This window comes from Pogona vitticeps, chromosome 1 (genome assembly GCF_051106095.1).
Source record: "Pogona vitticeps strain Pit_001003342236 chromosome 1, PviZW2.1, whole genome shotgun sequence".
In the NCBI taxonomy this organism is placed as follows: Eukaryota; Metazoa; Chordata; class Lepidosauria; order Squamata; family Agamidae; genus Pogona; species Pogona vitticeps.
Genome location: NC_135783.1, coordinates 186384352 through 186408946, shown reverse-complemented (window position 1 = coordinate 186408946; position 24595 = coordinate 186384352). Strand labels below are relative to the sequence as shown.

Here is a 24595-nt window from a genome sequence, read left to right as displayed (position 1 = left end):
CTTATTTCACTTCCAAAGGAAGGTTCCCCTGCACTATAAAACATGTTTGCAGGCAATAAATCATAACTTTTCATTAAAATGTCAAGGACACATGTAGTATTTTGCAGTGAAGTTGTTTGTTTGAGGCATGCTGTCTGTTGGCAAAACAAGATTCCAAAACTTGGGTTAGCCAAGAATCAACATTCAGGTTCCACATGCATACATAAACTGAAAGCTATTCTGGGTATACTAGAAGAACTTTGAGGTGCCTCTTTCAACTCCAGGCCATTATATACTGCTTTTCGTCAGCCCTTTATCTTCAGAGTTATGAGTACAGTTTGTTCTAGCAATTTATTGGATAGTAGCAAGGACATATTTTCAGTAAAATAAAATGTTTGACTTTTAAATAACAGAATTTCTGTACTCTACCAATAATTATTTGAAGTGCAATTTTACATAGATCTACTCAGACATTATACAAGTTCACTGGGGTGTGAATGCTTACAGACATAATAAAATGGGCCTTAACTTTGAGTGCATATGAGTAGACTATATTTTAGCTTTCTGTATTCAATTTACAAATCCTGTAATTTTAAGTTTAAAATTCCCAAAAGGAGGATGGGATGCAAAGTGAGAAAGAAACAGGAATTTTTAGAGATGGAAAGTGTAATAGAACCTTCAAAATACATGAAGAATCTAGAAACAGAAACATATTGATTCACAACCAGATATAAAAGCACAGAGAAGAGGTAAGTACAAGGTATAAATACAAGTCATGTATGAAAATACTGATTCACTGAGAACTTGGTGGGAGACTTAGTCAACTAACCCATTTCATATAAAATAGGGTCCCCATATCTGCTTGGGATAGGTTCCAACCCTCCCACAGATACTAAAAACCACAGATAATAGCGAAAGCTATATATATATGCATATAGCATGGTAAAAAGAAAAAAGTCAGAAAAAACTTTTCACATGCATTACCAGTACTGGCCACTAGAGTGCACCAGAGACTGTGCTATGTATTCTTCATTAAGAAGTATTTATAGCACAGACTCTGTCTCCTTCTCATGGCAGGTTCTGGTAATACATGTGAAAATAGTTTTTTTCTGGCTTTTCCCCCTTTTAATATTTTCAGACTGTGGATACATGAATCAGTGGACACTGATCCCATGGATAAGAGGGTCCTATTGTACCAGCTTACTCATCAGTGTACATATACACCATATTGTAAAATGTAGTTAAGTGACCACACCAAAGAATACTGACTTTCCATTAATTTATAAGTAAATAAACTGACCTTCTAAAAATGTTCTAATGAATTGAATAATATTAAAGAGTTCTTCTGGTGGAATTAAACTTTGAGATGCTGTATCAGAAATGAAATACGGGCCCTTGTAACTTAGTAAGAATGGTCACAACTTCTGATTTTGCTCAGTTAGCAGGAGATGCTCTATAATTTCCCCAGTACAGAATTTGCTTCAGAATTCAGAAGCAAAATAAGCAGCTCCTGAATTGAACAAAATCCCTTTAAAAGGTGATCCTTTCAACAATGTTGTGATTAAAAGCAGTTGGCTTCCAAATGGGAGTGCCAATGCATGACTTTAAAAGAACACCCATGTGCTCTTAGTAACTGCTTGACAATGAAACATTCTGACAGTTGTAGCACTTAAGACAAGGACAAAGAAGTATTTCTGTCAAAATTCTCCCTAGTATCTATTAAGAGGCACAGGAGCATCCGTCAAGGTCAGGCTACTCTAAATGAGGCCAGCAACTGGCAGGAAGCAACCAGCAGCAACCAGGAGGAACCTTTTGCAGAAGCTGTAAATAATCCAGTTAGCATTTCACAAGCGTACAAAGAATATGCTGACAGCTCTTTTTTTTTCTTTCCCTACACACACGTAATACAAGAAAACTGGCTGGAAATTAGATTTCAAAAATAAAAGTACACTTTGAGCAGAGGACTTTAACCAAAATTAGCAAGGATTCAATGGGCAAAATCCTCATGGTTAGTGATGCGGGTGTAGCTTGACATTATGCCCAAGATAGTTTCAGGAGGGTCAAGGTCGAAGTGCTATTCCTGAAGCACTTCTGCCCGCGCACTGAGCAACAATCACACTGGGAGTCATGAGTGACTGACTGAACCATTGATTTGTGCAATTCCCTATTGCTGGGCATGATGGCCAGCACATTTTGCCCGGTTTCTAACAGGATAAAAATGATGTAGAGAATACTGAGACTACAGAACTAGCTTAAGTCTAGAGTGTTTCTACTTAAAATATTGATTGTAGTTCTCATGAACTTAATGCTTCAGTACTCAGCTTTACATATTAAGCTTGTCAGCAAGCTTGCAGAACAGTTTCATACTTAAAATATTTTTCTCTTCAAGTGAATTGGAAAAACTGAAGTACTAATAAGTTCACACCAGAATTGTTTAATGGAGGCACTTCAGGCAGGAACGATAGAAAATATAAAAAAGCCAAAACAAAATGTGTATTGTAACTTGGTTCAGAGAAATGGCTCATCCTAGTTTGTAGCACAAGGAGGAAATGAGCCATTAGGTAAGATCAGCGCTTAGGTATCAAGGCAATGGACGAATCAGACAACATGTATTGCTATGTATAGGTAGCTCAACCATCTGTGCTACATTTACAAAATGATGGTTGACTTTAAGGTGATGGTGGAATGCAAGAAGAGTGAGGCTGGCTTTTGGATATAAATGCCCCGTATCTTTCATTCAAGGTATGTTTTGTAGATGGTAAATATATGATTAGCATATGCTACTCAGACATCTCTTTCAGGGCAGATTGGTTAGAAACTTATTTATATGCAGAGAAATGTTTGCTACTTTGAAGCATGTGTCTTTTTATATGTGGAATATTCAAAACTGAAGTACATAGCTCAGCCTTAAGATGATTCCTGATGGATTATCATCATGGACATGATGTCCATCTTATGGACAATAGGTTACCTTGTGCAGTACCTCAGAGTTAATTTGTTTTAATACCACATGTAAAGATTAGAGGACTTTGATCTCTAAATGCTGTTAGGGTGAGGGCTTTGGTTTATATGACAAAAACTGAATCTGGCTTCAATATAAAAAGAGATAAGGTTAAATGACCCCTATAATGAAGAGAAGAAAGACTGCTTCCTTAACATGGGATTTCATGGCTTTGAAAAAAATGGAAAAAGACTCATATCCTTACAGAAAAATAGTTGCACACATGTGTATTTTGATCCTGAATATATTTAGATACTGGAATTCTTCCCAACAGAGGGATCCCCCCCCCAAATGGATCTAACCTGGGCAGCTATTTTAATGTTACCTTCAACATGTTTTTATGTACACTAGCACAAATCTCTCTGCATAGAAATAGTAACCTGAGAATCTGCCCTGAGCTTGAGATTTTCCACCGCTAACAGCAGAAGGAGCATACAGATTCGCTGGTATATTCACTAAATGACGTCACTCTTAAGATAAGAGTGCTGTTGTACTACGGCACTACTGCGTTCAATGAGCTCACGAATTTGCAGGCTCCAATACAGCTTTGGATTTGTCACTAGCAACAGTCAAGCAGCAACAGCATGAAAGCTCCATTAGAGACCCAAGGAAAGGACAAAGCACAAGTCGCTGCTTATGGTGAGATCAGAATTTTTTAGATTGTCTGTTCATTTGGCTGCTCAGTTTTATGACTGCTTGCTTTCAGTCACTGTGCTTCAAAACACAAGAACATATACGATATATAGAAAACCACAACGGTTAAAACAATTTAAAAAAACTACTCTCATACCCAGGAAATCAGGCAGCACCTGTCACTAAAGCCAAGTGCAGATTAGGAGGAATGTGCCTAGATTTTTCCTCCAAATATTACTTTTAACACCTAAAGAGAGATGTAGAAAACACTCCCACATGTTCCTCACACCGCATACAAAACATTATTCTCACTTCCGCCACCAAAAGAAGGCAGAGTCCACGTTGGCCCCATGCTGTCCCGGACGGTTCTTTGTTCAGACTTCCAGAACTCTCGCTGGTCGGCCCAGTGCTTTGATAAAGTTTCACACAATGCAACACAGTGCATGAAAAAAAAGAGGGATGACAATTAAATATGATATTCTGTATAAATGCATTGGTGCAAAAGCGACGACAGCAACGGATAAAGGAAGTGGAAAATGCACTGCAATCTTCAACAGTTTGCTGTGGGGAGAAAAAAAGGATATATTTTTTAACTGTTTTGATTTTAAATTAAATATAGATAGTCTACACACTGAGAATATTTTTCGGAAAAATACTACAAAGTATTTTGTATCGGGGATTTTACTGCATTATGATGGTATGTTATGGAAAGCCATTCTAAGGTTTGCCGGCAGCGGCAAACTGGGATTGCACCCTCACTTGATTTCTGCACCTCCTCAAACCTTACCTAACATATAAATCTTGAAGTTACATTTAAACAGGGCACTAAACAGGTAGCATTGACATGAAAACGTAACAACTCTCACAGGGGGCTCCACAGGAACATGTTCATAATGCAGACTGTATGTGTCACAGTTTTTATGTACATAGGGCTCAATTTGAACATGTTGTGCAGGCTTGGAGATGAAGCAATAATATTGTTGTTTACTGCATTGATGCAAAAGTGTAAGCAGTAGAGCTGGTCATGAATTTTAAAAAAATGAACCAGGAAGTTTGTTAAACATGGCTGGTTCATTGATTCGGGTCAGTTCCGGAACTGAGAACGCAAACATTCTCAAACCAATGAACTTTTCCCCAACTTAACTTCCTGGTTTCCCCCCCCCCCCCGCCCATGGCCTGCCACCCACCCCCTTCCCACAAGTCCCTGATCCCTCCCTCCCTTCTCCTGCTGCTGCCACCATCTACCATTTCCCTCCTGAGAGCCAAGCCCACTATCTCTGCACCTGCACATATTGGTGCTTCTCAGCTGAAAAGCAGGAGCATGTGCACAGGCAGCCAAGCCAGGAGCCAGCAAGCCGTTAAAATAATAAAATTAACAACTATTATTATTATTATTATTTTATAGGCTACTTTTACAATTTATCCAATTAACAGAACTTTTAATTGATCAGAATGCTGCTCCAGCACAGCACTCACCCACAAGAACTTTGGCAGACAGGGTTATCAAGTCTTAGACTTTTACGTAAGTGCATAAAAAGGATGGATAAACTGTAAAAGCTGGCTGTTCAGTTCTCTTTTATACTGGAATTCTTCAGGTCTCTCATACGGCTTTTCAGACCACATTGTATAGTGCAGTGGTTCTTAACCTTTGTTACTCGGATGTTTTTGAATTGCAACTCCCAGAAACCCCAGCCAGCACAGTTGGTGGTGAAGGCTTCTGGGAGTTGCAGTCCAAAACTCCTGAGTAACCCAAGGTTAAGAACCAGTGGTATAGTGTATGAAGTGTGCTACATAGTGTAAGTGCACAGATGAGACCTGCCTCCACGCCTACTAGATGCAAATCAAATTTTAATATTGGGACCACATTTGCACAATAAAATAATACATTTAATCAAGAGATACTGGGTGGAACCTAAAGTTCTGTTCACAGAGTTAGGCCTCTGTTTCTCCTCCAGATCTTGCTCTAGAGAAGTGGTTCCTAGCCTTGGGTCCCCAGATATTCTTGAACTAAAACTCCCAGAAGCCTTCACCATTAGCTGTGCCAGCCAGGATTTCTGGGAGTTGCAGAACATTTGGAGACTCAAGTTTGGGGACCACTACTCGACTGGGAGGCCCTCCAGAACAATGTGCAGATGGACTGGGGAGTGGCCACAGGGAAACACCACCTCCCTCGCTTTCATTTTCTGGAAGGCTGTGTCGGATCTCTATATTTTCAGAACAGAGGATGGAAAGGCTCTTGTGGATCCAATCACTAAATAAATACAGAACAATAAGCATAGCATTGCTTATTACATGAAAGGCCCTTCAAAATACCACACATGAAGAATGAAACACAATGAATTAAAGCACCTTGATTTAACTTTTGAGGTACTTGTATTCATGAGTATTCCCAAAATGGATACAACTATAAAAGCAACAGATCTGCATGGATCAGGATCCAGTCTGAGATGGTACCTGTTTTAAAAAGAGGAAGCAAACAAAAGGGTTTTATATTCGCCTGTGCTTGTGTATAAAGCTGCTCTTGATGTACTTAGCAGCCACAGCAGGACAGTGTAACTAAACTAAAAGAAGCAACTAGATCCTATTACAAACTGCTTTAATCTTAGTTGCTAATTGCTGCTATTTCAGGAGTCATGGCTTGTATTTCTTACCGTGCTCCAAATCACATAGCTGGTACACAACAAGGGAATACAGACATTGGCCAAAATCTTGTTCACATGATAATACTGGCAGCAGTAACATTTAACTGAAATGCTTCCTATTTTCCCCACCCCCATCCCCATTTTAGGTTCTGTCGCTCCCTGAGGCTCTCTTTAGCCCTGGGGAAGCTTTTGGCAATCTTAGGACAGAGGTGAGACAGGAAAAGAAGCCTTTAAAAGTCAAAAACTGCTGCAGGATGACCACTGCTGGTCCTGATCTGAGCTTCAAAAAAGGCAGAATAAATAAACAGCTAAAAGATAATGCAGAAAGATTTTAAAAACATATTTAACACTTTCATTGCACCCAGAAGATGAAATCCCGTCTTAACAAGCCAGGACATGCACAAAATCTATATGGTTGTACACAGGCCATTTTGCTCTTTTCCCTTCAGTTGAGATGAAGAAGCCCAGGGAGATGTTGTTAATAACGGCTTCTTATGCACAAACCAGGAGCTATGATTAATGGCTCCCAAGCAATAATTTTTATTCTGGTGCATATTTACTCTCTCAGCAAGAAATCAGGACAACTCTGAGAAGCTATATAAGATTTCCCTTGCTCATGAATAGCTCTCAAATCAACTGCTGGACAGCCCAGTGGTTCAGCCATCCAGCTGTGGAGTCAAAGGCTGGGCTTTCAATTCCCCACTGTGCCTCCTTGACAGGGGGCTGGACTTGCCATTGGGTTAAGAAATATGCAAACAGACAAGGGGCTGGACTTGATGATCTACAGGGTCCCTTCTAGCTCTTCAGTTCTAAGATTATTATAAATCTGCAGAGTCTGTGAATTGCTTCCCTGCATGTCTTGGAAGTTCCGTAATACAGATACCATTTCACAGAAATAGAACATGAAGAGTAGAACAGTCCAAATTTGAAGTCCAATATCTAGGACACCAAAGTTGTTGCTAATGTTAAGTATTTTCTCTCCCCCCCCACACACACACACATTGCTTGGAAACTGGCACTATAACGGCTTCTCACCTTCACAACCAACTTGCCCTATCTGTAACTTGTCTCGTCTGTAGTCCTACCGTCTACAGAACTCTGTTGCTACTTGGTATACTGTGACAGCACTGCATAGTTAATCAACTAAATAATCCTACCAGCTTGTCAACTTGTGAACCAATAACTTTCGGAAACAGGTTCATTTTAAGCACTTCGTATGGCAACTTGTAAATTCAGAAGGATTACCTGAGATTTTTTACCCAGTATATCAACGATGGACAACTAAGCAGCACAATCCACGTGAGCAAGTTAATGATTGTAACATGCATATTAAGACTGTCAGCAATGTTGTCAGTCGCTGTGGTGATAAGAGATGGTTTTTCTGCTTCTGAGAGGACATCCATTGATTCACATCTCTTTCCCATTTCTTTTTTGGGATAATTTGAATTCTGCTGCAGATTATTTGTTCCAAACAGTTCCAAATTGTTTGGAGACTGTGAAAACATATAAACATATTACATGGTTTTCAATAGCGGTAAGAACTGATGGTGAAATAATTAATACAAGTATCGCCATATCAATCAGTACCCAAGGTATAAGAAACATTAAATTTAAACTCGTAACTGGGAATATGAGGTGGGAAAGGGCATTCCAGAGGAAACGTCTGTTGAGAAGCCTAATTACGATACCAAATAATGGCAACCAAAAACTTAAGGACAAGAGATAAGAAGATTTATAGAAGACTCCCTTAAGAAAAGGTTTCCTATCTGCTCACAATGCCGTATGTCCAGGCCCAGTGATGTGGCTGTTATTTTTTATGTCTCCTTTTTTAAAAAAAGGTAGGCATTCTGCTAAATCCAAGAATACAACAGAAGTAAAATAATTCAGTGTTCACTTCTAACAAGCACAAAAGCAAACACCTAACATACTTACTGTATTAAGGGCACTTAGTTCTGTTCTGACATTTGAATGTAGATTAATAACCTGTAAAAAAAAGAAACAATCATTTATTTGTTTTTATTGAAATGTCACACCATTGATATCCTAATACCTCATTGTTAAAGCCGGGTAGGTGGGGCTCGTCAGCCATGGAAGGCAGCCCATCTAGGAGAAGGAAAACTCCAATTTCAAACCTCCACTGCTTTGTGGCTATATCCACTCATGGAAAAGGCTTCAGGAGTTAACCTCGAGGCAAAATCCGGAGCTGGAGTCCCGAAGGCAGCATGTGTCATTCTGCCAACTCCTGCGACGTTGCTGGAACCAGTTGTATTGGCTCTTGCCTTTCCATTGGACCATTTCAGCAATGTGGAGAGGGGGGATCTGCTGCTTGGGTAACAGCCTATCCTCCATATTACCTTACCCGGGCTTCATGCTCTGGAGAGGACACTCCTCGATTCAGAGCATGTTACCATAGTCTCTCGAGACTGAAGGATGCCTATGCATTGTTAAAATGCAAGCTTTTCACGATAATGTTGTAGTGTGTACATAGTGGTTCGGATTCAGGGTTTCCCTCCTGGGACTGAATTTCAACTTAATGGCCCTCACTCAGCCCATCCCTGCATCCACACATCAGTTCAGATTACCCCCCTCGTCTAGATCTAATTAAAAGGAGAAGACTGAATTGGGTGACATCTCAGTCAACACCTCCAGCTCCTAAGAGTTTCATGTGCAGATGTCAAACGATATGTGAGATAAACAGAGTTCTTAGGAACTGTGCAGCACATCTGCCAAAAGGCAATGCAATGACTCCTTCTGGAATCAATCATTCAAATAAAAGTAGAACCTCTAAAACTGATCTACCTACATCCCTAACTCAAGTATTTTTTCTACAATGAAATCATGCTTGATGGTACTGAGGGCTGCAGGAGAAGGTCTCTTAACACAGATTGTCCCACAAGGGAACCAAGCCAAATTAGACATGGCTCTAGAATGGTGGTTCCCAACCTTGGGTAATCCAGGCATTCTTGGACTCCAACTCCCACAAACCACAGCCAGTACAGCTGATGGTGAAGGCTTCTGGGAATTGTAGCCCAAGAACACCTGGCTTACCCAAAGTTGGGGACCATTATTCTAGAAAATCCATTTCATCCAGGGATTAGGGGACAACTTTCCCATAAGGTACATATTCTGGATGCTTAGCATTGTTCCTTCATATCCTGCCCACCAGGGACATCCGGGGTCACTAGATCAGGGACAGGAAACATGCCACACTGGGCCTAATCTCTTGCATCCCTATTTAAGAAACCTGTCTGTGAGAGTGATCTGTCCCTTCAAGAGGGCTAAAAGCAACAGATGGAGAAAAGAGGCAAGCTTACTTCCTGTTGCCTTCAGACTTGCCCACTGCCAGCATGTAAGTCCAGAAATTGCCTCAGACACGGAAAAGACTGACCATGCTTGCCCCAAATGAACACCAATGGGTAAGATTCATGCACTTCCTATAGATGTGAACCCCCATGGCTGCAGGCCTGGTCGATACATCTCAAATTCAACAGATGATAAGAACATAATAAGAACCATGTTGGATCAGACAGGAGGCCTGTTTATTCCAGCACACTGTTCACACAGAAGCCAATCAGCTGCCTATAGGGAACCTGCCGACAGGACAAAGGAAATGCAAAGCACTTCTCATTTTCCTCAGCCATGGACATAGGGAGGCAGCCTCTGACCCTGAAAAGTGATATGTAGCCATCCTGTAAATTTGATCATCTTGCAATGTAGTTCAGTGCCCTGGATTTATGTGCAGATGGAGAGACAGACTGGATGATAACACGTAAGCAGGACAGGTATAAACCTTAATCTCTCCCCCACTCCCATGCTAGGTATTTGCCCAATGAGAATGTGCAACCCTTTGGCTAAAAATATCAACATTATATTCAAATATCCCCGTATGCTCGTTGATAGTTAAATACCTTAAAGATGTAATGGAAATATGTAATTATTATAGCCAGGGCCCCACATGTAGTCCAGCTAAGAAAAATCATGGAAGCAGCAACACACAACCTTCTTCGTGTAATAAAACTCTTGTCTGACGGTAGTCCAGGGGGTCTAGCAAATACAAATAACAAAGCAAAAACAAAGCATTAATGCAATGAAATATACATCAAGCTGGAAGCTTGACAGTTCAGTTTGGACCTAAGTTTCCCTCTAAGCCATGCATGTGATTCCACCTCCCTCCACGCAGCTTTCTTCTTCCTTCACGCAGCGATCGTGTTCAATCCATTTGGTTCCAGTTGCAACGGTGTGGTGTGGTGTGGTGTGGTGTGGTGTGGTGTGGTGTGGTGTGGTGTGGTGTGGTGTGGTGTGGTGTGTGTGTGTGTGTGTGTGTGTGTGTGTGTGTGTGTGTGTGTGAGAGAGAGAGAGAGAGAGAGAGAGAGAGAGAGAGAGAGAGAGAGAGAAGTCATGTCTGAGAGAGGTGGAGCCCTGCCCAGCAGGGCTGAAAATTAGAGGGTACGTTGTTTGGACCCATGGCAAAATACGGTTTATATTAATAGTTTACAGCCCAAACTGTGGATTAAGCTTCCAAGTCAACAGCAGTCAATATATAGTTTTGATTTTTCCCTTTTTAAATCAGCTTCACGGGATTAGTTCAAATAAGTATCTATGACACTGCAGCCTCTAGAGGTACAGCAATGGCAATCAATGCCAGCCAAGTACCATTTCAATTCATTTTCTGATTAGTCACAAGACACACATTGTTTACCTTACCCTCTGGCTTCCTTAACCACATTTTGCTGTAATGACAGCAATAAGAAAACCTCAAGCTAATGCATACTACTGGTCATCATGTGAATCTCTGTTTCTCAGCAAACCATGTTGTGGTCTGGTCAAACCTGCATTTGTTCCCTGAGCTTCTGGAAGCCATTCTTGGAAGGCAGCTGTAGCTCACTACAGCTGCAGCTCATCAGATATTATGTAAATAGGCGTCTCGGTCCTGTATATAAGGAAAAACGCCAGCACAGTTGGTGTGGGTTAGAATGGGTGTGTAGGAGTGCACGTCTGCTGCTATTTTTCTATATTTTGTCTAAAGTAAAGTGCCTCTGAAGAAGACTTGCTTTGCTTGTTGTGCTTCTTTCTGCTGGAACCTTTGCTGAAAAGGCATAACCCTTACATCCAAAACACAACAGGTTATGGGTCCAGCCTACGCTTCTGAACGCTGCAAACAACAAGAGAAAAGCTGTTGAGAGCAGTAAGTGGCTTTGGTGAGAAAACAGCGACAGAATGTCGGACACAGACGATGGACCAGAGGTGTCTGGAGGAGCGAGAGCACCAGCCCAGGTGCCAACTATAATTCAACAGACTACTCCCTATCCAGTCTGTCACCTCACCGAGACAAATTATGCAGCATGGTCCCACAAGATGCGTCTGCTACTGAAGAGGGAGTCGTTATGGTCAGTAGTAGAAGCAACACCCACCCCCTTAACGGGAGAAAATCTTCAAAAAGGTGAGAGAGCACAAGCCCATATCGGCTTAAGCATGGACGATGAACTGCTTGTGCACATACGAGGCCTGACCACAGCAAAACAATGTTGGGACACGCTCAAAGAAATCTACACACGCCAGTCTGTGGCCTCGAAAATAAGCCTGTCCAGATGCCTCTACAACACGAAATTAGAGCCTGGAGGTGATTTACGAGCACATCTACGTCTCATGAAGCGAACACTCAAAGATTTAGAGGACGTAGGAGTGAACATTCCTGAGCTGCAGAAAGTGCTAATTGTGCTGGGCTCATTAGATTGCAGCTGGGATGTTTTTGCTCTGACCCTGGAGGCGATTCCAGAGAACACATTAACCCTTCAGTATCTCACCAGCCGATTGCTGGAGGAGGAGGAGAAACGACAAGAGCAAAAACAGGAAGGGAAGAGGAGAAAAGCCCATCCCTCTACAGCGAGGACATCGGAGAAGGAAGAGACACCGCACGTATATGCAACACAGAGATGCTATTGCTGCGGCTCGACCTCTCACATTCAGCGCTACTGCCCGTCTAAAGAGTCAAAACGCCGTGGGAAGACTGCAGGACGAGGCAAAGTTGCAGTGGTGAGAACACAGGATCCAGAGGAAGGACAATGGCTAATTGACAGTGGTGCCAGCTGTCACATTTGCTGTGACCCAACACGATACACCAGTTTGAATCCCTCTGAGAGGACTCACGTGAGCTTGGCTGATGGAGCCTCTGCAAAAGTTAAAGGGACTGGTAAAGTGTATGTACCTGCGTTACAGGCTGTAGTGTCTAACGCTTTGTATGTACCCTCCCTCAAACAAAGTTTATTAAGTGTGTCATGCCTGTTGCAGGACAGGTTCATTGTGCATTTTAAAGGGAAAACATGTAATATCACAAAAGGGGGCAAGTGTATAAAGGTGCCAATGAGAGACAATCTTTTTGTCCTTGAAGCCACTCCAAAGGCTGAGTTGGCTAGAGCATTGTGCACAAATAAAGAAACCCATAAAGCATGTGCACATCTGTGGCATAATTGCCTAGCTCACTTAAATTACAAATATATTCAGAAAACAGCTGAATTGGCCCGTGGTATCCACTTGCAAGAGTGCCATAATTATGTGGACTGTCACACTTGCAAACAAGTAAAATCACGTAAAGCCTCAGTGAGCAAGAAAAGTGACAGACAGTCACTAAGACCTTTTGAATTAGTCCATGCAGATATAGTAGGTCCATTCAAAGCAACAATGGGAGGGGCCAGATATTTTCTGTTGATAACTGATGACTACTCACGTTTTGTATTCTGTTACCTACTGAAAGAAAAGAAGGAGGCATTTCAGAAATTTAGAGGTTGGGTTCATATGGTAGAGCGCCAATTCAACCACAAGGTGGAGCAATTACAAACCGATAGAGGAGGAGAATTTATGGGCAGTGCTATGCAATCCTGGCTTGAAAAGACAGGAATCCAACATCGGACCACAAATCCGTATTCACCTGCCGAGAATTCTGTTGCTGAAAGAAAGGCAGGAGTACTACAGGTCATGAAAGATGCTTTGCTAACCCAGTCAGGGCTTGGTCAAGCATTTTGGGGGGAGGCTTTGCAATGTGCTACACATTTGACTAATCGCATATATAGTAGATCTATAGATAACATTCCCTATAACTTGTTATATGGGAAAACACCTGACCTATCCTACTTAAGATGCTTTTGTACACATACCAAAATCCCAAAGAAAGAAAGGTGCCCCCAAAACTCAAAGACTTTTGTGTGTCGGATACTCTCCTTTTACTAAAGGTTATAGATTCCTAACCAAAGATAAGCGTGGTATAGTGATATCTAGATCTGCAAATTTCTGTGAACAGGAGCTATTGCCTCAAATAGAAGAAACTTATTTCCCTACCTCAGACATGCCCTTCACATTACAGGAGAGAGAGAGAGAGTTGCCAAGGCAATCTCTCCCAGCAAAAACAGATAGCGGGGATGAGGAATACAAACCCTTAACCCCTTCTGTGACTCCAGAAGCTATAAAACAGGAGGCAACACCGCCTATTGAGCACAGCCCCATAGTACAGAAAAGAGAACTCCCACCAAGAACGACGAGGGGTGTACCACCCCAACGGTTCGTTATAGGGGAAGCTGTGGCATATAATGTACAGCTTGAACCCCAAAAAATGTGAGGACATTCTCGAGTTACCAGTCAGTGAAAGGAAAAAGTGGTTTGAAGCAATGCGTCAAGAGATGCATGCCATGAAGACACTTGGTGTCTTCACCCCCTGCAGCCTACCACCAGGAAAGCAAGCAATAGGCTGCAGATGGGTATACAGAATCAAGCCCCAGGAGGGGGCAGATCCCATATACCGGGCCCGCTTAGTAGCCAAGGGATTTTCCCAGAAGAAACATATTGACTATGAGGAAATATTTTCGCCCACAGTAGCAGCTCAGACTATTCGTTATGTTCTAGCACTAGCAGCCCAACGACAGTGGCACGTGCATCACTACGATGTACAAACAGCATATCTGAATGCCACACTGGAGGAAAATTTATATATGGAACAAGCACCCGGTTTTGAGCTACCAGGAGTAGGCACAGAGCATAAAGTATACCACCTGAATCGCTCGATATATGGGCTGCGACAATCAGCTAGAAGATGGGCTCTACATCTAAAAGCAAAATTGGAAAGTTTGGGCTTTAAAGCCACAAAAGCAGATGCATGTCTATTCATTAAAGGAACAAGTACTAACCAAACAATAGTGATCTGTTATGTTGATGATCTCCTAATAATGAGTGCTGATGTACAGCAAATAGAACACACGGCACTATGCCTAGAGAAAGCTTTTACTTTAAAAGCACTAGGTCCAGTAAAACAATATCTGGGTGTAGAGATAGAAATAATACCAAATAAAGGATTTGCTCTGCATCAAACCCAGAAAATTAAACAACTCCTAGATACATGGAGAATGTCAGAATGTAAGCCGGCTAGAACTCCTATGACGGTAGGAAGCCAAGTTACAGAGGAAAACACTGAACAATTTCCTCACATAGAACAATACAAGTCCTTATTAGGCAGCCTGCAGCATATAGCCATATGGACAAGGCCTGATATTTGCAATGCAATTAACATACTAAGCAGGTATTCCAATAACCCAAGTCACAAAAACTGGACAGATCTAAAAAGAGTTTTAAGGTATCTAAAGGGTACAACAGATCTGAAACTGAATATTACACCAGTGGATGCACTAACGATTAAGTGTTATGTAGATAGTGACTGGGCAAATGATACAGAGGACAGAAAGTCCACTTCTGGTAATGCCATAATGTTTGGAAACACTTTAGTTGATTGGTCTGTAAAGAAACAAACATATATAGCCTTATCTACATGTGAATCTGAGTTTGCATCACTTTCGCAACTATGTACAAGTCTAGTATGGATCAAACAATTGTTAACAGATCTAGGCATAGACCAAAAGGAACCAATAATTGTCTATGAGGACAATATGGCATGTATCAAATTAGCCAGCTCCGAAAAGGTGAAAACCAGGAGCAAACATGTGGACATTAGGTACCACAACGTTAGGCAAACGGTACAAGAAGGAATAATTACCTTGAACTACTGTCCAACAGAAAACAATCTGGCAGACATACTGACAAAGCCTCTGTCAGAACCCAAATTCAATAAAGGTATACAGATGATGGGTATGAAATGCATATGATGTAATATGTACAATATTTAAGCGAAATGTATCTGTACAGTATACCTTAAACAAATGAAGTTTTGTATATATACAAAATGTACTGTAAACAATGTATGTATCAACCAGTGCAAATGTGATATAACAGAGAAAAAGACCAGAAACTCAGAAACAAATGGGAGGAGTGTTGTGGTCTGGTCAAACCTGCATTTGTTCCCTGAGCTTCTGGAAGCCATTCTTGGAAGGCAGCTGTAGCTCACTACAGCTGCAGCTCATCAGATATTATGTAAATAGGCGTCTCGGTCCTGTATATAAGGAAAAACGCCAGCACAGTTGGTGTGGGTTAGAATGGGTGTGTAGGAGTGCACGTCTGCTGCTATTTTTCTATATTTTGTCTAAAGTGCCTCTGAAGAAGACTTGCTTTGCTTGTTGTGCTTCTTTCTGCTGGAACCTTTGCTGAAAAGGCATAACCCTTACATCCAAAACACAACAAACCACAGCTTGTGTCTACATGCAAACAGAAACAAACAATGCTTTACTTCAATTTCAAACCACATCAATCCATCATGGTCGAGGATGTGAAAGGAAGGATAAAGGTGCATGCATGAGGCTGTAATATCAAACCATGTTTGGTGTTACATTTAAACTAAGCCACAGACTATTAGAAGTGAGAGGGATTCTTTTAAAGAACTAAATCATAATACAGTGGTCCCTAAATTTGGGCCTCCATATGTTCTTGGACTTCAGCTCCCATAAATCCTGGCCAGCAGAGGTGGTGGTGAGGGCTTCTGGGAGTTGTAGTCCAAGAACATCTGGAGGCCCAAGGTTGGGGACCACTGTCATAACATGTCACTAGTCTATTTTGTACATTTTAAATTCTAACCATTTAACAAAAATAACACCTTTGTCTATGGATATAACCTATAGATTGAATATCTGGGATTGTTAAAAATAATATCACCTCTAAGTAGTTTTATTTTTTGTGTGTGTGTGTTTAGTCGTTTAGTCGTGTCCGACTCTTCGTGACCCCATGGACCAGAGCACGCCAGGCCCTCCTGTCTTCTACTGCCTCCCGGAGTTGTGTCAGGTTCATGTTGGTTGCTTCACAGACACTGTCCAGCCATCTCATCCTTGGTCGTCCCCTTCTCCTCTTGCCATCACACCTTCCTAATATCAAGGTTTTTTCCAAGGACTCTTTTCTTCTCATGAGATGGCCAAAGTACTGGAGCCTCAGCTTCAGGATCTGTCCTTCAAGTGAGCATTCAGGGTTGATTTCCTTTAGAACTGATAGGTTTGTTCTCCTTGCAGTCCAGGGGATTCTCAAGAGCCTCCTCCAGCACCACAATTCAAAGGCATCAATTCTTCGGCGGTCTCCTTTCTTTATGGTCCAGCTCTCACTTCCATACATCACGACAGGAAAAACCATAGCTTTGACTATTCGGACTTTTGTTGGCAAGGTGATGTCTCTGCTTCTCAAGATGCTGTCAAGATTTGTCATCGCTTTCCTCCCAAGAAGAAGGCGTCTTTTAATTTCAGGGCTGCTGTCTCCATTTGCAGTGATCATGGAGCCCAGGAAGATAAAATTTGACACTGCCTCCATATCTTCCCCTTCTATTTCCCAGGAGGTGATGGGACCAGTGGCCATGATCTTAGTTTTTTTGATGTTGAGTTTCAGACCATTTTTTGCACTCTCCTCTTTCACTCTCATTACAAGGTTCTTTAATTCCTCCTCACTTTCTGCCATCAGAGTGGTATCATCTGCATATCGGAGGTTGTTGATATTTCTTCCGGCAATCTTAATTCCGGCTTGGGTTTCTTCCAGTCCAGCCTTCCGCATGATGTATTCTGCATATAAGTTAAATAAGCTGGGGGACAATATACAGCCTTGCCGTACTCCTTTCCCAATTTTGAACCACTCAGTTGTTCCATGACCAGTTCTAACTGTTGCTTCCTGTCCCACATATAGGTTTCTCAGGAGACAGATAAAGTGGTCAGGCACTCCCATTTCTTTAAGAACTTGCCATAGTTTGCTGTGGTCCACACAGTCAAAGGCTTTCGCATAGTCAATGAAGCAGAAGTAGATATTTTTCTGGAACTCTCTGGCTTTCTCCATAATCCAGCGCAAGTTAGCAATTTGGTCTCGAGTTCCTCTGCCTCTTCGGAATCCAGCTTGTACTTCTGGGAGTTCTCGGTCCACATACTGCTGAAGCCTACCTTGGAGGATTTTGAGCATAACCTTGCTAGCGTGTGAAATGAGTGCAATTGTACGGTAGTTGGAGCATTCTTTGGCACTGCCTTTCTTTGGGATTGGGATGTAGACTGATCTTTTCCAATCCTCTGGCCACTGTTGAGTTTTCCAAACTTGCTGGCATATTGAATGTAGCACCTTAACAGCATCATCTTTCAAGATTTTAAATAGTTCAACTGGAATGCCATCACCTCCACTGGCCTTGTTGTTAGCCAGGCTTTCTAAGGCCCACTTGACTTCGCTCTCCAGGATGTCTGGCTCAAGGTCAGCAACTACATTGTCTGGGTTGTCCGGGATATCCAAATCTTTCTGATATAATTCCTCTGTGTATTCTTGCCACCTCTTCTTGACGTCTTCTGCTTCTGTTAGGTCCCTCCCATTTTTGTCTTTTATCATGTTCATCTTTGCGCAAAATGTTCCTCTAATATGTCCAATTTTCCTGAACAGATCTCTGGTCTTTCCTTTTCTGTTATCTTCCTCTATTTCTTTGCATTGTTCATTTAAGAAGGCCCTCTTGTCTCTCCTTGCTATTCTTTGGAAGTCTGAATTCAAGTTTCTGTAACTTTCCCTATCTCCCTTGCATTTTGCTTCCCTTCTCCTCTCTGCTATTTCTAAGGCCTCGTTGGACAGCCACTTTGCTTTCTTGCATTTCCTTTTCTTTGGGATGGTTTTCGTTGCTGCCTCCTGGACAATGTTACGAGCCTCTATCCAAAGTTCTTCAGGCACTCTGTCCACCAAATCTAGTTCCTTAAATCTGTTCTTTACTTCCACTGTGTATTCATAAGGGATTTGGTTTAGATTATACCTGAGTGGCCCAGTGGTTTTTCCTAATCTCTTCAGTCTAAGCTTGAATTTTGCTATGAGAAGCTGATGATCAGAACCGCAGTCAGCTCCAGGTCTTGTTTTTGCTGACTGTATAGAGCTTCTCCATCTATGGCTGCAGAGAATATAATCAATCTGATTTCGATATTGCCCATCTGGTGATTTCCATGTATAGAGTCGCCTCTTGTGTTGTTGGAAAAGAGTGTTTGTGATGACCAGCTTATTCTCTTGACAAAACTCTATTAGCCTTTGTCCTGCTTCGTTCTGAACTCCAAGGCCAAACTTCCCTGTTGTTCCTTTTATCTCTTGGCTCCCTACTTTAGCATTCCAGTCCCCTAGAATGAGAAGAACATCTTTCTTTGGTGTCAGTTCCAGAAGGTGTTGTAAATCTTCATAGAATTGTTCAATTTCAGTCTCCTCAGCAATGCTGGTTGGTGCATAAACTTGGATTATTGTGATGTTGAATGGTCTGCCTTGGATTCGTATTGACATCATTCTATCATTTTTGAGATTGTATCCCATTACAGCTTTTCCCACTCTTTTGTTGACTATGAGGGCTACTCCATTCCTTCTACGGGATTCTTGCCCACAATAGTAGATATGATAATCATCTGAGCTGAATTCGCCCATTCCTGTCCATTTTAGTTCACTGATGCCCAGGATGTCGATGTTTATTCTTGCCATCTCCTGTTTGACCACCTCCAGCTTCCCAACGTTCATAGATCTTACATTCCAGGTTCCTATGCAGTATTTTTCTTTGCAGCATTGGATTTTCCTTTCACTTCCAGGCACGTCCACAGCTGAGCGTCCTTTCGGCTTTGGCCCAACCACTTCATTAGCTCTGGAGCTACTTGTACTTGTCCTCCGCTCTTCCTCAGTAGCATGTTGGACGCCTTCCGACCTGAGGGGCCCATCTTCCAGCGTCATATCTTTTAGCCTTTTGTTTCTGATCATGGGGCGTTCTTGGCAAAGATACTGGAGTGGCTTGCCATTTCCTACTCCAGGTGGATTGCGTTTAGTCGGAACTCTCCACTATGTCCTGTCCGTCTTGGGTGTCCCTGCACGGCATAGCCCATAGTTTCTCTGAGTTACTCAAGCCCCTTCGCCACGACAAGGCAGCAATCCATGAAGGAGAAATATATTTTCCCATTAAAAAAAGTTATTTATTTTAAACAAACACATTATAAATTTTCCACAATTTCTCACAGTTCTCAAAGTGAGCCTGAGTACTGTAGAATTACAGTAGCACAAAGACAATATTATTTTATATACAAAATTGCTTCCTCATCAAAAGGTTAGAAAGGACACAAGCTTTTTCTATCATTTTTGGGGTCAAAATCTGAAACGTGTTTATTTTTACTTTGCTAAGTCATGTTACTTTGATAAGGAGGATTCCTAAATAACATCCTGCTATTTATTGAAGAAAGAGAACTATACAATTGTAAAGAATACTCAAAGATTAAATTTAGAGAGAAAAGGAGGCTGAAATCAAGCTTAATCGAGCCAAGAGTTATCAATAATGACAACCATTACATTTCACACTGGGTGACACAGTAAGACACAAGTGTGGAAACTCCAAGGACTAGAATAGTCAGAAATGACCTTGAGGATACAATTTAACCTTCAAAAATAAAAGCAGGATAATAAACAACAATTTTGTAGGAACAGGCTATGTGATGAGATGGGTTTTTGAGTTAAAATCTTTTAAGGCATATGGGTTTTGTAATTAAGAAATAAGCCAGAGAGGTTCCATTTTGTTTCTTTGTATATAGTATCTGTGCTATGCTGACAAGTTGTTTTCTAGGCGAGCAGAGAGAATGTTATTCTGAAGGCCTGAGAAAGGACTGTGTGATTAGATAGATTTGTTGTGACTCTTTGAGAAACCACCATAAACCCAAATAACATCTGCTGTGTATGAGAAAGAATTCATGTGATGTAACAGGACTGTTTGCCTAGTAACGAACTCTGATTGGATGACATCGTGGGAAGGTGCATTAGGCCCTTGCCAGTTACTCTTGAAAAAGGAACTTTTTACCTATGGACATTGTCTTTCCAAGACCGACTTTTCAGTGATTCGTGACCTACATTTCAGCCATATGAGACTTACCCTGATGTCTTGAGAGAGAGTTTGGTGGCCTACCTACATGGACTGGTTTCTATGCTTTGCTGGATTACTTTTGGACTTATGGGATTTTCCTAAAGACTGTACATGGACTATTTTCTATGGACTGTTACCTATGGAATATTCTTTATGGACTTCTTTTCTTGGAATACTCCATATGGACTATGCTCTTGTAATTTAGTAAGGACTATGGTATATTTACTGGATTTTTCTTTTCTAAGGACTGTTACATAACAGCACTGATGTTACCTGTCTGTCATGGGTTTGGAGGGAAAGTTCCATCCTATGGGGAGTGGAAGGCGGGACATCAGGAGGAGGGGCTGTACTGTATAAATATGTGATGCCTGTGTGGTGAAGAGTAGATGCTGAGACAGACTGTGAGACACTGGGTTGGGACGAAGCAGCAGCTGGGGAAGAAGAAGCTGTTGTGGGAGTCTGGGTGTCTGACAGGGTACTACTGTGTGTCAGAGTACCAACCTGATAGGTTCAGGTGTCTGTGGGTTAGCCAGAACTGATGGGTTCAGGGTCTGTGCTTTAAGTTAAAGGTTCTAGGTGAACCAAACTGTATGCTTGTGTGTGTGAGAATAAGCCACGTTACTTTATTTTATTCACCTGATTGTTTTATTTACCCTGTTTGTATTTAAAATAAACCTTATTCTTTTGTTGTTTAAAAATCCATCCCTGGTCTGTGTGACTTATTATAGGGAATGGTTGGTGGCAGCTTAGTAACTGTGTGATAGATCCCAGTAGGTCTGGGTTTGTCACATTGATTGGTGTCCAGCGTGTGGGATACGACTGGTCCAGTTGTCCAGCGGTCCAGCAAAGCCTTGGCAAGTGTGCCCAGAGCAAGGGGGGTCTAGTCAGGGACAGTCTGAGGCGCGTAGGTAATCTTCTAGGTGTACCTCACGGGGAGGTGCACTAGTAGAAGAACGTGCCAACTGGGGAGACTTAGATTTAGGTGCTCTGAGGCAGCCTAGTTTTGGCGGGAAAAGCTGAGGCAAATCTGCGTAGCAACAGTGAGCTAGCTTGCCAGCTGAGAGGCCCAGCAGAGGGGGGTAGGCTCTGACTCGATACTGTTGCAACTTTAGTGCTGAAGAACAGCAGCAATCTCTAGGGAGAGCTGGTTCTGAGGTAAAAGGAAAAAAGTGGTCGTTTTATTTTGAGGCTTGACTTTTTAAAGCAGCCTGTTCTGAGGGGGGGTATGCCCTTGACTCGAAGCCAAGTAGCAGACATGAGTGAGGTGAAAGACCCCCAGATTGACCAAGGTTCTGAGGATGAATTTGGCTCAGTGCAGGGTGACAGCACAGGAGAACAAAACCCAGAACTTAGGAAAATGATCATAGCCCAACAGCATGAACTGAGGATGAGGCAATTTGAAATAGAGAGAATGGAAAGTGAGGCCAGAGAAAGAGCTGAAATCAGTCAGGTAGAGGCAGATGCCAGGAAAAGGGAAATGGCCATGAGGATAGAAGAGATGGAACTGAAACACAGAATTAGAATGGCACAATTAGAATTAACATTCCTCAATAAGAGAAACAACAATTTATCAGTTGAAGAAATTGCGGAAAGAGAAAAGTATGAGGCTCAGGCCAGACAAAGTGAGCAAGATCTTGAAAAATATAATCAGCAAAAAGACATTAAATTAAAAGAAATCAGAGATAAGACTGAAGAAAAAGTAAAAGAGATAAAAGCTAGGGCTGAGGAAGAAATTTTACAGATCAGGGCTGAGTTTGAGGCTAAGCAAAAGGAGCTGGAAAAGAAACCAAAAGAAGGCACACAGGTTAAGGCACAACCTCAAAACCTGAATTATTCTGAACAAAACATGAGGGAAACATGGGACCCTAAGTACTCCAAAGGGTTAGTTCAGAGCCTGCCAAAAATGGGCGGCCATTTTGTTGATAAACCTTCTGGGCAGAGCCAGTCCAGGAACCAGATTTTGGAGGGAAAACCAAACCCAGAGGAGAAAGACTCCAAGTACAGCAGAAAATGTTATTTCTGTGAGGGAAAGGGCCATCTAATCTCAGGGTGTGAGAAATGGAAGCAGATAAAAGGAAATGTGCCTCATGATTCTAGTGGAACCAAGCCAAAAGCTGTGTTCTGTGTCCAGAAAGAGCAAAGCTCATTGTCACAGAGGGAGCCTGTTGCCATGACTACTCAGTCTGGAACAGCTACCTATGCTGATCAGGCTGAGGAAAATGGTCCTCTTGTGGAGGTAAAGCGCTGCTTGCTGATAAAAACAGATTCTCAGTTGTTTGAGACAGCAGGGGTGGACGTAGGAATACTTGACCGTCAGTATAGGGGGCTGCGGGACACTTGTTCCCAGGTAACCCTGTGCCATCCAGATATCATCCCTAGGGAGTTTATAATCCCAAATGAGAGCATAAAGGTAGCAGGGATTGAGGGGCAGATAATCTCTCTGCCAGTAGCAGAGGTACCTGTCAACTTTCAAGGCTGGAGGGGAGATTGGCGGATAGCGATTTCATCGACTCTGCCAGCAGCCGTGCTCGTGGGAAATGACCTGGCTGAACATGTGAAACGGGTGCTAGTGATTACACGCTCACAAGCCACCACGGGGACAGTTCAGGGGGGTAATGATGAGCCAGAGACGGAAGCAGAGGGGAGTTCAGAAGCTGTGGTGGAAACCTTAACCACAGACAGCAGATTTGGACAGGAGCAAAAGGCAGACGCCACTCTCCAAAAGTGTTTTGAACAGGTGACTGACGCCCAGCTAACACCTGAAACCCCAGTGAGATTTCTGGAGAAAAAGGGGATTTTATATAGAGAAACCCTGAGGAATATCTCAAAAGGGGGAGATGGGATCAGAAGTCAGCTGGTGGTACCTGAAAAGTATCGCCCCATGATCTTACAGAGGGGTCACTCTGACATGTTTGCTGCACACTTAGGGGTGAAAGAGCCCCTTGATTTGATCAAACAAAATTGGGAGCAGATCACCCAGGATGACCCACAAGACGTTGTGACTTACATAGACACCTTGATGAATGACCTAAGGAGAAACCTAGAGCTAGCAGCAGAGACCCTGCAAGCTCAAAAGGTCAGAAAGAAAGCTTGGGATGACCAGCAAGGCAGGGAGAGGCACTTTGACCCAGGGGAGGAAGTGCTGTGGCCTGGGCCCTGCAGAGAGAGCAAACTGCAGCTGGGTATCCCAGAGAGAAAATACTTGAGTCACATGGTAGGGGGAGGAGTGATAAAACCCCTAGAGGCCAAAATAGAAGCAGTTCGTGATTGGCCTAGACCCAACACCAAGAAAAAAGTCAAATCATTTCTTGGGTTGGTGGGCTACTACAGAAAGTTCATCCCGAGGTTTAGCGAGATTGCGGCTCCGCTGACCGATCTGACGAGGAAGAAGGCTGATGACCGCATCCCGTGGACCAGCGACTGTGAGGCGGCGTTCCAGAGGTTGAAGGAGGCGTTAATCAACTATCCTGTGCTGCGGGCTCCAGACTTCGACCGGGAGTTCATCATCTACACCGATGCGTCTAACAGCGGGGTAGGAGCAGTTCTGTGCCAAGAGGATGAGAATGGTGACCAGCATCCAGTGTCCTACCTGAGTAGGAAACTTCAAAAAGGTGAGAGACATTTGGCAACCGTGGAGAAGGAGTGTTTGGCCATAGTCTACGCGATCCAGAAGGCCAAGCCTTACATCTGGGGAAGACATTTTATTCTGTGTACTGACCATTCACCATTGCAATGGTTAAAGACGATGAAAACCCACAATAGCAAACTTATGAGGTGGGCTTTGAACTTACAGGACTATGACTTTGAAGTGAAGGTGGTCAGAGGGTCAGTGAACTGTGTTGCTGACGCCTTATCAAGAAGACCTGAAGACTGAAGACGGCGAAAGAACATGGACTATATGTATATAATGAAAACAAAAAGTTAAAATGTACCTGGTTTTAAATTGGTTTGTATTAATAAAGGTAAATTGGTGTAATGTATATGGTAAATGTTTAAATGCCTATTTGCTATGGTTAACTTGGAGTGTAAGTATATGTAAGTATTATATGG

At 42.3% G+C, this 24595-nt stretch overlaps 1 protein-coding gene across 2 annotated transcripts in view; it reads right to left on the bottom strand.

The window, feature by feature from the left end:
* Positions 1-1576: 1576 nt before the first annotated feature.
* The window catches only part of PGAP1 (post-GPI attachment to proteins inositol deacylase 1), a 98262-nt gene continuing 75243 nt past the window's right edge, over positions 1577-24595 (bottom strand). For both annotated transcript variants that reach the window (XM_020795319.3, XM_078380112.1), the window contains exons 23-27: positions 10164-10299; positions 8188-8238; positions 7501-7748; positions 5963-6067; positions 1577-4174 (exon numbers count right to left, since the gene is read on the bottom strand). In XM_020795319.3, coding sequence (XP_020650978.3) covers positions 4036-4174; positions 5963-6067; positions 7501-7748; positions 8188-8238; positions 10164-10299 — 679 coding nt within the window. In that variant the 3' untranslated portion in view covers positions 1577-4035. The remainder of the gene's footprint in view (positions 4175-5962; positions 6068-7500; positions 7749-8187; positions 8239-10163; positions 10300-24595) is intronic.